Source organism: Vombatus ursinus, unplaced genomic scaffold (genome assembly GCF_900497805.2).
Source record: "Vombatus ursinus unplaced genomic scaffold, bare-nosed wombat genome assembly UNPS02014884.1, whole genome shotgun sequence".
NCBI lineage: Eukaryota > Metazoa > Chordata > Mammalia > Diprotodontia > Vombatidae > Vombatus > Vombatus ursinus.
The window spans coordinates 751,202-768,891 of record NW_020954662.1 but is presented as its reverse complement, the minus strand read 5'-3'; the positions used below and the strand labels follow the sequence as shown (position 1 = coordinate 768,891).

The window sequence follows — 17,690 nt, the reverse complement described above, 5'->3', positions numbered from 1 at the left end:
GGTCCCCGCCCGGTACTACCTCTCGATGACTGAGGCCACCAGCTGCGGCAGCTCCTTCATCTCGAAGGCGGAGTAAGAGGCGGAGAGCAGCGGCCGGACCGCCACCTCCCAGCCCGGGGCCGCGGCCGGGGCTGAGGCAGGAGCCGGGGCCGGGGCCGAGGCCGGCGGGGCTGGGGTTGCAGCAGGGGTAGGGGCAGCGGCCGGGGCCGGGGCCGGGGTCGGGGTCGGGGTCGGGGCCGGGGCCGGGGCCGGCGCCGGGGCAGCAGGAGCCGTCCCCGCCGCCGCCATGGCCGCTGTCCCCGCCGCCGCCACCACGGCCGCCGCCACCACAGCGTCTTCCCCGCCGCTCGTCGCCATCTTCCCTCTCACGACTGCGCCTCCTCCGGGGGATTGCCACCGGCCCAGCGCCGCCTCCCGGGAGGGGGGCGGAAGTGACGTGACTCTTCGCGTCAGCCGGCGCGACGCGACCCGACGTGGGCAGTGAGCCGGAGAAGCCCAAGGGACGAAAAGACAGGCCTCTCCCCTCACCTCAACGATTGGCGAACGGCTCAGGAGGTGCCTGCGCAGAACGCTTCGAACGGCGCCCTGGGGCGGAGGTTGTTTTTTATTTGGGAAGCCCGCACTGCCTACTGCGCCTGCGCAGTGCCCAGAGCCTCTGGCGGCCCCCTAGGTGTGGGGAGGTCTCTTGGTATAAGTAGTCTGATGGTCGCGTCGTGGCTGTCGCGACGTGAGGAATGTCGGCGACCGGGTGAGTATGGGACGGAGGAAACCCGGGGACTGTGAGGCCCCTGGACCCGAGACAACAGGCCCAGAGAGGGTAAGGGACTTGCCGAGGTCCCACAGCGAGCGTGTGGCAGCAGGCCCGAGGCCAGGCCGCGACCTCCCTTCTCCTTGCGTCCCCCTCCCGGCCCGGCACCCGAGCCAAGGGACCCTCCGAGACACTCGGCAGCCGAGGTAGGGCCTGGACAGCAGCCGCCCGCCCCTCGGCCCCAGCCCCAGCGTTCCCCCAGGCAACGAACATTTCTTTCCCTGTAGTTAGTGGGTCATTCAGTCAGTAAGCACCTACTACGTGCGGGGCACTGAGCTAAGCGAGGGAGATACAAAGGAAGATAGGAGAGACGCTGCACCGGAGGAGCTCACATGTATACATATACTCACACACACACAGATACATCTTTACACACAGTATACAGGTAGATAGGTAGCTGTGGTGACCTGGAGGTAATGAGCACTAGCATTAGGGGAATCGGGAAAAGCTTGGTCAACGGATCTGCTCAGGTTCGTCTTTACGTGGATTCCCCTGGACTGAATTGTGGGAAGCCAAGAGAGCTCTGCATTCCCTCATTCCTGTTCCTCTCTCCTTGAGATCTGCTTCAGCCTGCTTGGTAGACTTGGGAGCAAGACGCCTGTGTTGCCATGACGAGGTAAAGAGTAGGGAGCTGCCAAGTTAAGAGTAATAATTTATGATCCTGAGCTGCCAAGTGGTGCAGACTGCTGTGGCCAATATGAGAAGCTTCCTGTGGAGGTGAAGACTAGGGGAGGAAGAACCTGAGGAGAAAGCTGGCCCAGTTCGGGTCAATAAAACAAACATTTATTAAATGCTAAATGCTGGGCTACAAGAGTTTAAAAAAAAAAAAACAGCCCCTGCCCCCAAGGAATTTATATCAATAAAGAGGAATCAATATGAACACAGATAAAGTACATGTGGAGTATTTTCTTGGGAGAGGATACTAACAAATAAGGTGATCAAGAGAAAAGCCTTATAGAGGGGGTAGTACTTGAGCTGAACTTTTAGTCATTCTAACAGTAAGCATTTATTAAAACCCTGTTGTGTGCCAGGCAATGTGCTAAGTAAGCTGTGGGGATACAAAAGGCAAACAGTGAGATGCTAGGGATTCTAAAAGGTAAAAGTGTGGAGTGAGTGAACTCCCTGGTGGACAGCTTGTCCAAAAATATGGGGGGAATGGAATGTCACATAATCCCACGCCAGTTTATGGAGGCTAAGCAGTTTGGAGCCTCATTGTGAAGAGCTTTAAAATCTGAGCAAGAATTTCCTTTAATCTGAGGGGCAGGAGAGCTTCTACAGCAAGGGGATGACATAGTCAGACTTGTGTTTTAGTAATATCAATTTGGCAACGGTATAATAGGTGATTTAGAAGGGAGAGAGGCTGGAGGCAGGCATTCAAGAAGCTGTTGCAGTAGTCCAAGCCAGAAAAAAATGAAAACCTGAAGCCATATGAAAAAAAGTTTGAAATTACTAAAAACTAAGGAAATACAAATTAAAACTACTCTCAAGTACCACTTCACACCCATCAGAATGGCAAGACTGACCAAAAAAAAGGGAAAGTGACAAATGATGGAGGGGCTGTGGGGAAACAGGCATATTGATGCCCCATTAATAACACTATGAACTGGTCTGACGTTTCTGGAAAGCAACAGCAACCCTTTGACTTAGCAATACTGCTACTAGGTCTATACCCCCAAAGAAATCACATAAAAAGGAAAAGGGCTATATGTACAAAAATATTTATTGCAGCTTTTTGTGGTAGAAAAAAAAATAGAAACTGATGGGGGGGGGTGAGTACCTATCAATTGAAGAATGGTTAAACAAGTTTTGGTAAATTTTTGTGATGGAATACTATTGTACTTTAAGAAATGATGAAGGATGGGGCACAGTGGATAGAGCTCATAGTCCCAAAGAATTTGTAACGACACGTGCTAAATCTTCGAGAGAGAGGGTTGATGGAGTGCAAATTGTGGCAGTTTCTTTTGGGGTGGGGGGGTAAGCAGGGGCATAGTTAATGTGGGAATTTGTTTTGCTTAACTATACATATTTGTAAGGAGTTCTGTTTTTGTTTTTTTGCTTTCTCAATGGGTAGGCAAAGGGAAGTCAGGGGAGGGAGAGAATATGGAACTGAAAATAAAAGAAATTTGAATTTAAAAAAAAATATATGGGAACTTTAGGAAAAAAGGCATGCTGAAGAAGAAACCCAGTTCCAGAAAATGAGACCAAAGCCATAGAAGTCATAAATGCTAGAGATTATCAGCAATTATGAATCAGTGAATTATGGCCAGTTGTTAAGAGTAAAAAAGTATGAAAATTGGCCTTCATTTGAAAGGGTGGAACCAACACAACAGTATCTGATTTCTATTAGCTGCAGGACCTCTTGATTATGGGCCACAGAACCCAAACAAGAGACCACTTCACGTATACACAAAGCCAGAAAACTACACAGAACCTGATGAGAAAGAGAACCATTTGGAAAAGTAAAGACTCAGGGAATCAGAGATTCTAGCAGCCTATGTGGGAATACTGCTGGCAAGGCTCAGCCACCGAAGCAGATCTTTCTTCTGCTAAAGGCTTAGTCTGGATGGGCCATCGTGCTGGATTCCAGTAAACGGGGCCAGACACAAGTCACCAGAGATCCCTAAAACAGTAAGCCTCAAGTCATCATCATTTGCTTATGGACCCCTTTCACCTGGACAAGGACCATCTATCCACACTTGGGATATGTCAGAGTAAGCCTGAAGTTTCCTAAGGAAATCCTTGGCTTCAAAAGGGCTACCGTGGCCTTGGTATATATTCAAACCCAACATCCATCTCTAGAGTGTCAGCATTGATTGAACCCAATTCCACTTTATTCAGGGCATCAGTGGGAGACTTCAAGCACCAAACTAGGACTTAATACCTGAACATCTTAACCATCTATACAGCTTGTGCATAAAAAATGAAAGAATCAGTTGAAGGAATTCAGCTGGAGGATAGGCATGTTCTTATGAGGAGTATCTATCTCACAGAATTTATTTCACTCTTAACCTTTCTGTGAGTGAATTATATGTAATTGGTCTCCTGTGCACAAAGTGGAGTTTTTGATTTTGAAGTAAGCTGTCACTTCAGGGAAATTTCTAACAGAACAAACTTAAATGTCTGTCATAGGATCATAAGATAATAGAAATAGCGCTGAAGGAACCCTAAAAGTCTTTTAGTATAACCCCCCCCATTTTATAGATGAAAAAACTGAGGCTCAGAGGTAATAAGTGATTTACCCAAGGTAAATACAGGTAGCGAACATCAGCATTGGAATTTGGACCCAGGTCCTCTGACTCCAGAGTTCTAAAAATGGAGGACATACTTTTTTTTTTTTACTAATTTTTTTAAAATTATTTTATTTTTAGTTTTCAACATTCACTTCCATAAGCTTTTGAGTTTTAAATTTTCTCCCCCTCCCTCCCTACTTCCCTCTCCAAGACAATCTGATACAGGTTCCACATATACATTCCTATTAAACATATTTTCACATTAGTCATGTTGTAAAGAATTAGAACCAATAGGAGGAACCATAAGAAAGAAGAAACAAAAGAGAAGGGGGGGGGGGAGAGGAAATAGTATGCTTCTATCTACATTCCAACCCCATAGTTCTTTCTCTGGATGTGGATAGCATTTTCCATCATGAGACTTTTGAAGATGTCTTAGATCCTTGCATTGCTGAGAAGAACTAAGTCTATCAAAGTCAGTCATCTCACAGTGTTACCGTTACTGTGTACAGTGTTCTCTGGTTCTGCTCACTTCACTCAGCATCAGTCCATACAAGTCTTTCCAGGTTTTTCTGAAGTTTGTTTGCTCATCATTTCTTATAGCACAATAGTATTCCGTTACATTCATATACCACAACTTGTTCAGCCATTCCCCAATTGATGGGCATCCCCTCAATTTCCAATTCTTTGCCACCACGAAAAGAGCTGCTATAAATATTTTTGCACATGTGGGTCCTTTTCCAAGGATGTACTTCTTAGTAACCTTAAAGAGACATATAACTTCCAAGTAAGTTAGTAATATAAATATTTTTTAATGTTTTTGGTCATTTATTAATTTTTATTACAAATGACACCAACAGGTATAAGTAAACAGAACATGGGAATAAATTCTGAATAAAACAATAGAATCTGTTTTTTACATTTTGTATTAAAATTTACATTTTACATTTGTGTTAAAATAATCTCCATTTGAAATAGGAGTTTAATTGCCTCTTCTGACCTATGTACTTATTTTTATGATTATCATCAACAATATTAAATATCAATACAATAAATTAAACTTGCTTTGCAGATTTTTTTGAACACTATATTTAATTTCCAGTGTGGAACAACAACAGTCTACTGGCATGTGTTTTGACCATTGCTAAATTTGATACTGCCTGCAGTCACATGGAAGTGGAGCAGAGTTTGAGACTCCAGTCAGATAGGATGTCAACAACTTATGTAAACTTTGTTTCAATGAACCCTCTGGTTTTTCTCTGATCGCTGCCAACCAGGGTAGATAACTGATGAAAGCATGGAAGAAATGAAAAAAGCCAAGACACAAGAGAGTAAACCTACAGGACTCAAATTTATTGTCCATAAGGCAGCTGGTGTTGAGACGACATAAGTTGGAGCATTGTAACTGATTCCACACATGAATGAATGAATAAATAAAAAGCATTTATTAAATGCTTATATTCTAAGCACTATGCTAAGCATGGAAATAGAACAAGAGATTGAGTCCCTGCTCGAACTCCTACTGGGAGAGAAAACAGTAGAAAATTCAGCCTAGTTGACTTCAACTAGTCATGACTAGAACTAGCAATGGAAGGGGTTGTTTGCCTGCTCTCACTACTTGCAGTCACAGGTCACCACGGATTAATGCCATTCATTATATCATGAGCTCCTCAAGGGCAGGGACTGTCTTACCTTTCTTGGTCTTAGCACAGTGCCCGGGAAAGAAATAAGCAGTTATATGTGCCAGGCTCTTTTTACAGATGTAATTTGATCCTCAGTCCTGCAAGGTAGGTGCAATTTTACAGTTGAGGGAACTGAAACAAGCAGGTGAAATGACTTAACAGGTTCACACAACTAGTAAGCATCTAAGGCTGGATTTGAATTCGGGTCTTCCTGACTCCAGGCCCAGTTCTCTATCCACCGTGCCACCAGCTGCCTCACAGTGACTGGCATGTGCCTGGCACATAGACGCTTAATATGTATTTACTGAGTGACACAAAGCCTGGCGATCCGATTCCTAAATGCAGAAAATGCCCAGAAGTTTAAGGCAAAGTTTGAAGAATGCAGGAACGAGATAGGAGAACGAGAAAAGAGAGCAGGAGCAGGCAAAGAAAACACTGATAAAGTAGTGGAGAAGTTGTCGGAGCTGTCGGTGAAGGAGGAGAAGGAGAAGGAGAAGGAGAAGGAGAAGGAGAAGGAAGGCAGCCATGAGCCTGAGAGCCCCTCGGCGCCCGAGAAGGAGACCAAGGACCAGGACGTGTTACTGCAATAAATCATCTCACGGGCCTCGCCTTCTTTCCTTTTATTTTCTTTATTTTTGTTTCAATTTTTTTTTTTACAAGGGACTTTATATAAAGAATTTTTTTCCTGTCCTCGGAGGCAGCTTTCAAATGTTTTATTCACTCTTTTGGATGTACTATAAATAAGTGTTTCCACTATGGAAAAGAATATTATGAGCGCAGTACATGTGACTGGGAATGGGTTTGCTGAAGACATCTTCGAAAGGATAAAAGCTTAGAAAACAACCTGTAATCAAATGAATGACTAAAAATAAAAAAGCTTCACTCCCAAAGGATTTGAAGTATCTCCATATTACATAGGACTTCCCACATCACTTACCATTATTCCCACTTAAGGCATCTCAGGATAATTAGAATTGTAGACTGGTTTTAGGCAAGGCCCAGGTTCAGAAGTCTGGGGATATTATTCAGCTAGAAGGTCACAAGAGTCAGAACCTCAGCTAGCACAACCTTAATCCAGCCTTAAAAGTAGTCACTTATCTGCTACAATTATATTTACAAATTAGGCTAGTTTTGAAGCACTAAAAGATAGTTTGTTGCTTTGGGAAGGGGGGGTGGAGTAGGGAACAAAATAGAGACTTGACAGTAAGCTAAGTAACATTTTAATGCTTTTAGAGCCTACGAGGAAGTAAGGATTTCTGGTTGTCCTGCATTTCCCCTCCTTGTCTCTGCTTGTGTCTACACTCCCATGAAGTTCATTCAGAAGCACTAGAGGTTAATTCTGGAAATGGAAAGTTAGGCAACTTAAAGCATATTGTTCTATGGCTATGAAGTTATTCCATCGCTTTGGACAACATAGGGGTCAAGAGAACACTAGAGCTAATAAGAAACTTGATTGACTTAAAAAAAAAAAAGCCAAGAATTCTCTTAGAGTTCTGACAAACAATGTGGGGCTCAGGCTTGTGGTCAACTTTAACAAGGTGATAAGTTTTTCTGAGACTTGATATGACCCCTTCCATGAATCCTCAGTGTTCACAAAACAGACTAGATAGGAAAAAATGGAAAGCCCCATCATAGTAAGTAGATGAAAGTTTGGGCAACTTGTCTAGTAAGAGAATAACCCCAGAGAACGTGGTGAGCCCTTCAATGACATTTCACTACAACCACCTGTGTGCCAGAGGAGAGCTATTCAGATTCCTTTGTGATCGGAAGGGATGGACAGCCAGCAAAGTTATAAAAAGAAAGAATTTACAATTGTAGAGATTTGAGCCAGGTAATAATTCAGAAGGTGATGTTTTAAACAAAAACAACACTGCTATAACCCACCAGCTATGCCTTGGACTGAGGTCAATCATTACATGTTTACTATTTTCTATTTTTAATTTTTCTCTGTCATGTTTATATGTGTTGCTATAGCCTCCTACCTGTTCATTGTGGTTTGTTTGTTTTTTCTTTTGCTGTTTCACATTTATTTGCTTATGTACTGAAGGTATCCATGTGCAATCACTGTGTTTGTGTGATAATGCTGCTCATGTAATTTAGATATCTAATCATGGAGGCAATCTGTCAAGTGATGCTTTTCTGTGCTTATTTCAAGTAATTTTAATGTGGATGGATGTTATAAAAACGTAGAATATAGCTGAATGTTATATAAATGTAGGATAGTTACTAATGATGAGATAATCATTCTGGATGAATTGGCTGTTAATGACATGAAACTTGGCTTCAAGTTCTAACTGAAACTGTGACCTTAGGTAAATCATTTTATTTATTTCGGTCAAGGGTACCACCAGCCTTCCAGTCACCCAGGCTCACAACCTGGGTGTCATCCTCAAGTCAGTCCATTGCTAAGTCTTGTCAAGTCTACCTTCTCAACATCTGTCACATAGAACCCTTTATCACTTCTCAAAGAAGAGGTCTCACTGCCACCACCTGGTGTAGACCCCTCATCATTTCACACCTGCACTTTTGCAATAGCTTTCTGGTTGGTCTTCCTGACATCCAGCCTCTACTCAGCTACCAAAGTGATCTTCCTCAAGTACAGGCTGGAGCAGGTGTGTGTCAGACACACACACACACACACACACACAGTCAATAAACTCCATAGGCTCCCTTTTATCTCCAGGATCAATCCTCTGTTTAGCTTTTAAAGCCCTTTCTAACCTCATGCCTTCCTACCTTTCCAGTTTTATTATATCTTCCTTGCCTTCACAATTGCCACAGTCCAGTGACATAAGCCTTGCTGTTCCTTACACAAAACACTCCATCTCCAGACCGTGCATTTTCATAGGCTGTCCCATTTGTCTGGAATGTTCTCCCTCTTCATCTCTAATTCCTGGCTCCAAGTTTCAGCCAGAATCTCTCTACAACAATCTTTCTCCAATCCTCTTTAATGCTAGTGCCGTCTCTCTCAGATTATTTCCAGTTTATCCTGTACATACCTTTTGTATGCATAGTTTGTATGTTTTACCCATTAAATTGTGAGCAGCTTGAGGTCAGGGACTGGTTTTGACTTTGTATCCCCGGTTTTTAAGCACAGTGCCTGCCACACAGGCACTTAGTAAATACTTGTTTATTGGACCTAACTTTTAAGAACTAAACAGGAGTTTACATTGGGTTCCAAGGTCACCGGTGTTTATTGAATGGGAAAGTGACACTGTCAGAAATGTGCTTGAGGAAAATTATTTTGACAGCTCTGTGGAGAATGGACCATACCTGAAGAAAGGAGACCAGCTTAGGAGGCTGTTGGAGCAGTCCAGCCAAGAGGTAGTGAGGTAAAATAGTAAACATGTGAGTTGAGAGAAGGTGTTAGATGCAAGAGATTGATATGAAGGTAGAAATGATTAGCTTTGACAAATGATTGTCAAATTTATATTTGTGAAAAAAGGAAGAGATGGGGGGGCAAGTAAGGGATAACACTGAGGTTTCTGGGAATGAGGAGGTATAAGCATTTAAATAGCATTGGTAAGTGCCCAGGGTGTGTGGGTGTTCAGGAGGACCAGCACCTCTGCTGTGAGAGCTGCCCAACCCTTCTCAAGGCTGCTCATCCACCTTTGGTATCCACCTGACACTCAGCTCTCACCTGTGGCTCCAAGAAGCTGTAGCATGAGCAGTGGCCACCCCCAGTAAACTGTCTCATTAGATAGACTAAACCAGGTTGAGGGTAACAGGCAGGCCTGAAACCCATTGCTGAGGGAGGGTGGGGTGTCTACCCCAAGCATGTGAAGACTTCCCCAGGCAGAATGGGCAGATGAGAACAATTTGTTCCAGTGGCCATGAAGGCAGCTGAAGCAGGTGCTGTGGAGCACTTACAGCTTCGTCAGACATTGTAGATACCAAGGTCATCTACTGCATACCAGGCCATCAAGAGTCATTCTGACTTTTGTCTTGCCATTGGACTTCTATAACTCAGGAAGCGAGAGTGAGGCTGACGACTTTGTGCAACTCTACCTCACTTAAATCTAATTCACATATGAATCAAGACATTAATTACCCTGTGATGTCATTGGTCCTTTTTGAAAATGAAGGACAAAGAATAAAAACAATTGGCCTGAAGTTACCAGGCCACCAGTCTGGTGATGATTTTACTTCCTACTGCATGCTTAATGAATTCAAGCAATGTTTATAAAGCAATACAGGGATGTGCTGGTAAATGATTTACAACCAGGCTTTCCAGAAAGAAAGAAAAAATGTATGAACATGCACTTTTAAATTTAATCTGCGTTATTGATACTTCTTAAGTCTAGTCAACAAAGCAAATCCAGCCCTGATATGTAATGATTACTGATTTTTCAGGTGTAAATGCTCACATTGAAAATTTTTCAGCTCTCAGGAGCCAGTTCCAGCTGAGTCCTGCAAACCCTTGGATGTAGAAGGATAATTTAAGGAGATGGCAAAATCTTAATGAAGTTTCTTTTTAAAGGATGGGGAAGATTTGGATATGTTTGAAAGCAGTAGGAAAGGAACCAATAAATAGGGAGAAGGTGATGATTGCGGGGGGGGGGATATTTGAGGGTTCAACTTGTTGGAAAAGAAGGGAGGGAATCAGGGGCATTATGTGGAGAAGTTGGCCTGTTAGAGGAGTAAGGTTACTTTATTAAAGACTGAGGGAAGTTAAGAGAGAGTAAAGGAGGATGTCAAGGGATTTTGAGATCAAGAGAAAGGTGAGAAGAAGGAGCTCTAGGGGAATAGCCTCATGTTTTCTCAATAAAGTAAGAAGTAAGGTCCTCAGTTGAAAGAATAAGGGCTGGGAGAGGCTTGAGGAGAAAAAAAAAGTTGGGAATAGCTTTTGTGGTCCATTGATATGGGATCAATCAGTAATAAAAAGATTGCCTTGCAGCAAAGAGAGCCCAGTTGAAACTGGATAACATGAATTTATAGTTTGCTTAGTCATTATGGCATTATCACTTTCTCCAGCTCAGTTCAGCAGTATATGAGTAGGAGTGGAGGAGGTAGATGATGGGAGTACATCAGGGCTAGAGTTGGCAAGAGCTAAATGATAGGACAAGAAGCTGAGAGATTCTTGAGGAGTTGACAGTATAAAGTTGAAGAGGTTAACTAAAATCATGATTGAGAAAGTAGGAAAATAAAGTCACAACCAGGGTAACATGAGAAAGTACTAAGCAATAGAGGGATTGACATTTGTGATAAGGAAGAATAGATTTAGGACAGATGAAATGGAATGATATGAGGTTTAGAGTCAGAGGAATGTCAGCGTTTTCCGTTAAGGATAACAAACATATGCTTACTGGTGAGTTCCAGGTGTATCTGACTGAGGTGGAATGAAGGAATGGGTCATAGAATGCACTTAAGGAAATTGAAGATTTCAGGCTAATTTGATATGAAATAAAATACTTTTTCCCAGTCATTGGATGAATGAAATGATGCTGCACAGAAAATGTTTTGGGATTGGCTAAAGAGATTCAGTCACATCATATGAATTTGGGATAAAAGAGTAAGCAGGTTCAGAATTCAGGATTCAAATGCCTGGTCAGCTCATTGGGGAAAGCCATTCCAACCAAGCCCCTGACAGGTAAATGTTTAGGGGAAGGAGAAGAACTCTTATCTCATCCCCCTACCCCTTGACCAGAGGAAATCCTTGCAGACTTCAAAAGGTCTGCCCCATGGGAGTTCTAGCAGTCTCTTTGAAACAGCAGATGGCAACTTCCAAGTCAGGAGCTGAGAACAATTAGACGCACTTAAGACAGGCAATTTCAGAATGGTACAAGGAGCAAACTACCCATGCCTGAGAGAAGAAAAGGACGTCGGGAGCTGTTACCCCTTTGTCACCCCCTGTGCTCAAAACTGGAGCCCACTTTTCCCTGAGCTCTGTGTACTTTCAGAGAACTGTGCCCCTGGTTTAGAAGGACATTTTGTACCAACTGTTGTTACTCCACCACCTTAGTAAATACCTATTTCTAAAAGCTAATTAAATCTGAATGGCTAATTGGTGTCAACTGGTAATAATTGGTAGAAGCATACCAGTGGGGGCTCAAGTCATACAGTAGTAGAAAAAACCTTAAAACCCCCTAGGATTACCCTAAAGTGCTGGGGATAACGAGTGGGGAGTAATAAACACTGCCTTTGGGACCTTAGCTTGCCCATTCTAGTAGGAGTTGGGGATGGTAGCCCCAGAGTATGTGCTAGGCTGGTAGAGCAGTAAATAAGCCTCCCTGAATCAGCCACTTCCAGAAATTTCAAAATGCCATTGTTCTTTCCATCATTTTCTCCCCCAGGTGAGTTAAAATTCTAAGATCAAGCTCTCAATTCTGAACTTTTGTAAAAAGAGAACTGTTTTTCTTTAGAAAAGAAATTCAATCAGGCTAATCCTTGAATTTTATCACTGAACGGTTGTCAGAGATTATCTCAAAGCTTTCTGCCTTTCCTGCCCCAGGGAAGGAAGCCCTTGATTTAAGACTTTCTTTAAAAGTGTAGATTTGACTGACTTAAAAAGCGAATGAGATCTAACTTCAAAGCTGTGAAATTTTGACAATAAATGAGGAAATTGGTTGTGTTGGTGGGAGGAAGGAATAGGGCTAGTTTTCATGTTAAATTGGCACTAGTGAGTCCAGCAATTCTAACTGGAAGAAGCAGACCCACTGGTAAAGAGTGCCCTATAAGGCTAGGGTGTCACCTTCGAAGCCTAACCCATCATCATGAGATAGCATAGCAAGGTTCCTGGGCACAGGAATTCAAGCTCCTTTCTGGGAGCTCTCCTACCACTTTGTTTGGATCTCTCCCTTGTGTTTAAATTTGTATTGTAGTTATTTGGACAAATGTCATAAATACTTTGAAGGCAAAATGCTTATTCATCTTTATACCTCTTCCAAATAAGAACTCACTGTTTCATGACAGGAAATGTTTACTGATGTGGTAATCATTCCTGACTTGTCTGAATTGTTAAAACATGAACTTTGGTAGAACAAAGTTCAAAATTAACACAAAACAAGAATCATAAAACTCTGATAAAGATATGGCATGCAATTAAAACAGTTCCAATCTGATCTATTTAAACTAGTTGACACCCAAAAAATAGTCAAGGAAACCAACATCACTTACAGTTTTACAGGAAAAGGGACTGGATTTATGACGTCATTGACACAGGAAGTGCCCTCTACCGGTGCAAATCTGCATCTTGGTTTTAGAGAGTTGCCCTGAGAGGTTGCCTACAATCCCACAATGTGTGTCAGAGGCAGGATTTGAAACTAGGTCTTCGTGGCTTCAAAATCAATTATGTACTATTCCATGCTGCCCCTCAGCAATTTTATACTTGAGTTTAAGCAGCACAAAGCTCCATAATGAGGAGACCAAAATTGAAACTTAAATTAGTCTTATGTAGAGGAAGGAGCACTAAGCCTAGAAGTTAGAGGATCTGTTACTGCCATCTGTGTCACTCCTTGCCCATGTGACCTTGTACAAGTCATTTAATCTCTGTCTGCTTCATTTTCCCTGTCTGTAAATGAGGGCATTGTAAATGAGGTGACATAAAGGTTCCTCCCAGCTCTATATTTGTGATTCTTGCCCAACATAAAGATGTGGCATCCAAGAGTAACCCTCATTGAAAATGCAAAACTCATAAAATCATAGAGAGTGGTGAAAGATTAGGAGCAGTATTGCCTCATAAAAGAAAGGAAAAGTGAGGAGAAACAAATTTTAAAAGTTTAGTTGAGATAGCCAAGCTAAGCCATCCCAAGCAGTCACCCAAGATAAAGTAGGTGTAGATGGGTTGCAGTTAGATTGTAGACAGGGATACCCACATCTCCATGATGACATCCATTAGAGTATCTAGGCCAACCAAGCACAAGGTCTCATAGTAGAACATTTCATAAGTGTGTGCTTTCAGTAAGTATATCATCGTATTTTAAGGTACAGCATCCATTACTCCTAAGAATTACTTTATAGATCCACCTTATCAATATGAGCTACTATTAGTAAGCTGCTCAAGTAAAGAAACTGAGTTTTCCTTTTGTTTTTTCTCAGCTCGAAGGAGAAATCTCAATTACCAAATATTTTACTGAATGAGTTTGTACCCTGATAGGACTCTACTATGGTTGGAAGAGGAAAGAGATGGGAAGGTCATCATTCTTCTTGACCTCCCTGCAGACTTTGACACTGTTGATCCCACCTTTTTCCTTAATACCCTCTTTTCTCTAGGTTTTTGGGACGCTACTCTCTCCTGGTGACTAACTGGGTTCACCACAAATTTATGTTGCATAACCTTGCCTGGACCCTCCCTGTCATGAGGCAATCTTTTTATACCTCCCTAATTAACTTTCTGTCCTACTAACCACAGCAGCTCTTCCAAACCATTTTGTCCCTCCTCAAACCCCCCATGGTTTCCCTCCCCCAACCCCAGTAGAGAAACTTGCCTTATATTTTACTGAAAAAATTGAAGCCATTCCCTGAGAACTCCCTTTTCTCCCTTCCTCCTAATCTCTCATAACCCAGATGCCTTCTGCGGCCACTCTCTTTTTTACCTCTGTCTCACATGAAGTGGCCCCTCTCCCTGCCAAGGCTAACTTCTCCCACACATTGCCTCTCCTGTCATCCTCACTTTCACTTATCTTCAATCTCTTTCTATCTTCCCTACTGCCTTCCAACATGCCCATATCTCCTTCATCCTCAAAAGATGCTTACTTGATCCATCCATCCCTGCTAGGTGCTTCCACTTCATTCCCCCTCACTCCTAATTCTGTTATTCAAGTGAAAGTGCTCTCTCCAAAGTTACCAATGATCTCTTAATTGCCAAATCTAACGACTTTTTCTCAATCCCTTCCTTGATTTCTCTACAGTCTTGGACACTACTAATCTCCTCTCCATACAACTCTTTTCTAAGTTTTCAGGACATTGTTCTCTTCAGTCCTCCTCTCTTACCATTCCTCAGTCTCCTTTGCTGGATCTGCTTGTGGGTGTCCTGAAGGGCTCTGTCCTGAGCTCTCTTCCCTTCTCCCTCTATACTATTTCACTTCTTGATCTCATAGCTCTTTTTGTTGTTGTTCAGTTGTTTTCAGTTCTATCCAACTTGGTGCCTGGTACATAGTAGGAGTTTAATGTCTATTGACAGACTGAACTTAGTGGCAGTCAGAACTCAAACCCAGCTCTTCTGGTTCCAAGAGTGGGTCACCAACTGCACTGTAACGCACTACTCCAGGTTCATCTACACATTTCTGGAGAGATTCTGGACATCTGAGTCTTCCTACCACATCTTATTTATAGTTGACCTGGAGCACTAGCTTCTAATAGTTTGTAAATATCCTGCAGGAGCACATCCAAGGACTGGGCAATGACTTCACTAGACTGATAGCCAGAGGGGTAAAAATACTCACTTTAAGTTTAGAAAAGCCCTGCTTTGGCCATCATGTTACAGGAAACATAGAAAAAGATCTCATTAGCCACTGCAAGACTTGAAAAGATTCAGTGCTATCTTTATTAGTTTCTTAAAAACATTTCCATTTAATTTCAAAGTACTTTCAAGGCAATTGTAAGAATAAATTATAAACAGGCTCAATTTGTGCTTCCGGCACCCAACAAAAGGCATTTATGACCCAAATCTAAGCTAGATCTTAAGCTTGGTCAGGTTCTATCAAATTAGAAAGGTGCAGCAGCCAGCTGGTAGAGGATAAATTATCTGAGGACTAGGCTAGCTCAGTTCCCAGGGGCTCGCTGCCAGAAGATTGATAACCAGATGAAATTGTTTGGCCACAGAAATTCAAAAACTAATATCTGCTGAGGGACTAGTATCAGTGAAAACCCAAAAGCCTTGCAGTAAATGAAGGGCCAAAGGAGGGGGCAGTTTGGGAGGCACGGAAGTTCTTCAGATCTTCACAACTTTACCTTGCTTTAATTACAGAAAGTAGGGCACAACATTTGACATCTAGTCATAAGGTAGGTTTGCCACAGCTTTAAAAAAAAAACAACCACCTATAAATGCCATAAGATCGTTTATTGGCATTATTCCACATTATTTTAGCAAATGAGATGAAGTCCTAACTTGTAAGTGGTGGCATGCATCATATTCTTATCAATCTTGACAGAAGCAACAAAAATGAAGGCTTACCAGCATCTACCACGTTATCCAAGACAGGACATTTACTTTCATATTAGCAAAGAAACGAAGTAACACTTGGAAAACATAGTCATCGCATTCCAAAACATGGTTATGAATAGACGCTTAACAGTCTTTCACATTTATATAGGGTCTTAAGAGTTTACAGCTTTTCTTCACAACAACCCTGTGGGGTGGATGACACAAGTATCATTTCTCATTTTATAGGTGAGGTAATTGAAGCTTGGAGATAATAACTAACTTCTCTAGGGCCATACAGCTAAATAATGTGTCAGAATAGGTCTAATAACTCCATTTATGTCACACTGGCAGATGTCAGAAAACCTTTAAATGTGATAGTATCATAAACAGAACAGATTGTCTACTAGCACTCAGATACCAAAAAGACTTTTAAGTAATCTAGAAGAGGACTTTCTAATTATGAAAAAATGCAAATCAAGGAAAATGTCCCAGAGGTAAATAATGATTTTTATAAGGAACCTAAGAAACACATAAATGTTAAATTTATAAGGCCCAGATAATTTGAATTAATGCAAATGTATATATGAAAGAATTGCTAGAAAAATAGGGAATATTCAACTTCATGCTGTGGGTGACATTTCCACATTTGCTACTGTGGTGTGAATATTTTTCTCATTTTGTCATTTTAACATCAGAATTTGGCAATAAATGAATTTGAAGAAAAAAAAATTTTGAGTTAAGTCTGCAGGCAAGGACAGAAAATGAGCCACATAAATACATTATGAAGTGAGGGCAGAGCACTCAGACTTGAAATCGTGTCCCAAGCAGCCACTAGTCCATCTTGGAGCATCAAAGAACTAGTCTTTAAATTGATGGCCTTGTGGTCAAATATAGTGGAGCTACCATTTTGGCAGACTGATGGGAGAAACTATAGATTTTTAAAAAGGCTCGTTTTATCACATGGTCCAGCTCTAAGATAATTGTTTTTGGATCTGAGTGCTTCAGGATGTTAAATCTGTCATTGGAATTAGAGGATCTTATGGACCAATTTAAGTATTACTAAATTCATTAGAAAAAGTACCTGAAGTCTGAATTCCTTGAGATGTCACCCAGGCCTCGTTTCCTCTCTTACTATTCCTCTAAAAAACACAGGGCAGCACAGGAGTGAATTCTGCACATTTCTCACCCAGCTCACTTTGAATGTAATGCACCTTAGATCAAGGAGAATAGACCTTTATCTTGTTTTCCTTCCAAGTATTAATCCATTCATTGAAAATTAATTTTTGAAAATATTTTTAATTAAGAAAATATAATGATCTGGTTAGACCTGCTTCTCTGACCACATGAGATAAACATCCTATGCACAGAATCTGCCCCAGTGCTTCAAAACTTTTAAATTGACACCTTTTCTTACAAACATTACAGTTCAGTTAACAATGGTCTTCACTTCCTCAGAGGAAATCTCTTTTCTTCTGTTCTATGTATTCCTGCGTTGATGAAGAAGATGTACTCATTTTATTAAAGGCACCTTCACCAACCAAAGAAAGACACATACCAGGGTTAGGCAAGCAATCACTTTTATTCAGAGACCTGTGCAGGGTACCATCGCTTTCACCAAAGGGCTGTATTAGCAAATTTGGCCTAAAGGCAAATTTACCCAAACTCACAGTAGTACAAGGGCACAATTATTGGGACTCTTTTAGGCAGCAATGTCAACTGCCTGAGGACATAGGAGTCCAGGAAATTGGTCTGTTTCCCTAATGTGATAGTGCTTCCTTTCTTCAGAAGCCAGACAGATGGGAACAGTAAACAATGTTAAAATCTCTGGAAAAGGGGAATGACAAACTCAATCAATTATCTATTATCCCAAGTGCTAATTAAACTTATAT

At 41.9% G+C, this 17,690-nt stretch overlaps 1 protein-coding gene across 5 annotated transcripts in view; it reads right to left on the bottom strand.

Annotated features, from left to right (window-relative positions):
* Nucleotides 1-119, bottom strand: part of LOC114028481 (E3 ubiquitin-protein ligase UBR4) — a 147,511-nt gene extending 147,392 nt beyond the window's left edge. For 4 of the 5 annotated variants that reach the window (XM_027842730.1, XM_027842731.1, XM_027842732.1 and 1 more), the window contains exon 1: nucleotides 20-112. In XM_027842730.1, coding sequence (XP_027698531.1) covers nucleotides 20-60 — 41 coding nt within the window. In that variant the 5' untranslated portion in view covers nucleotides 61-112. Of the gene's footprint in view, nucleotides 1-19 lie in introns of all 5 variants that reach the window. The other variant, XM_027842733.1, reaches the window with a different exon arrangement.
* Nucleotides 120-17,690: the final 17,571 nt, after the last annotated feature.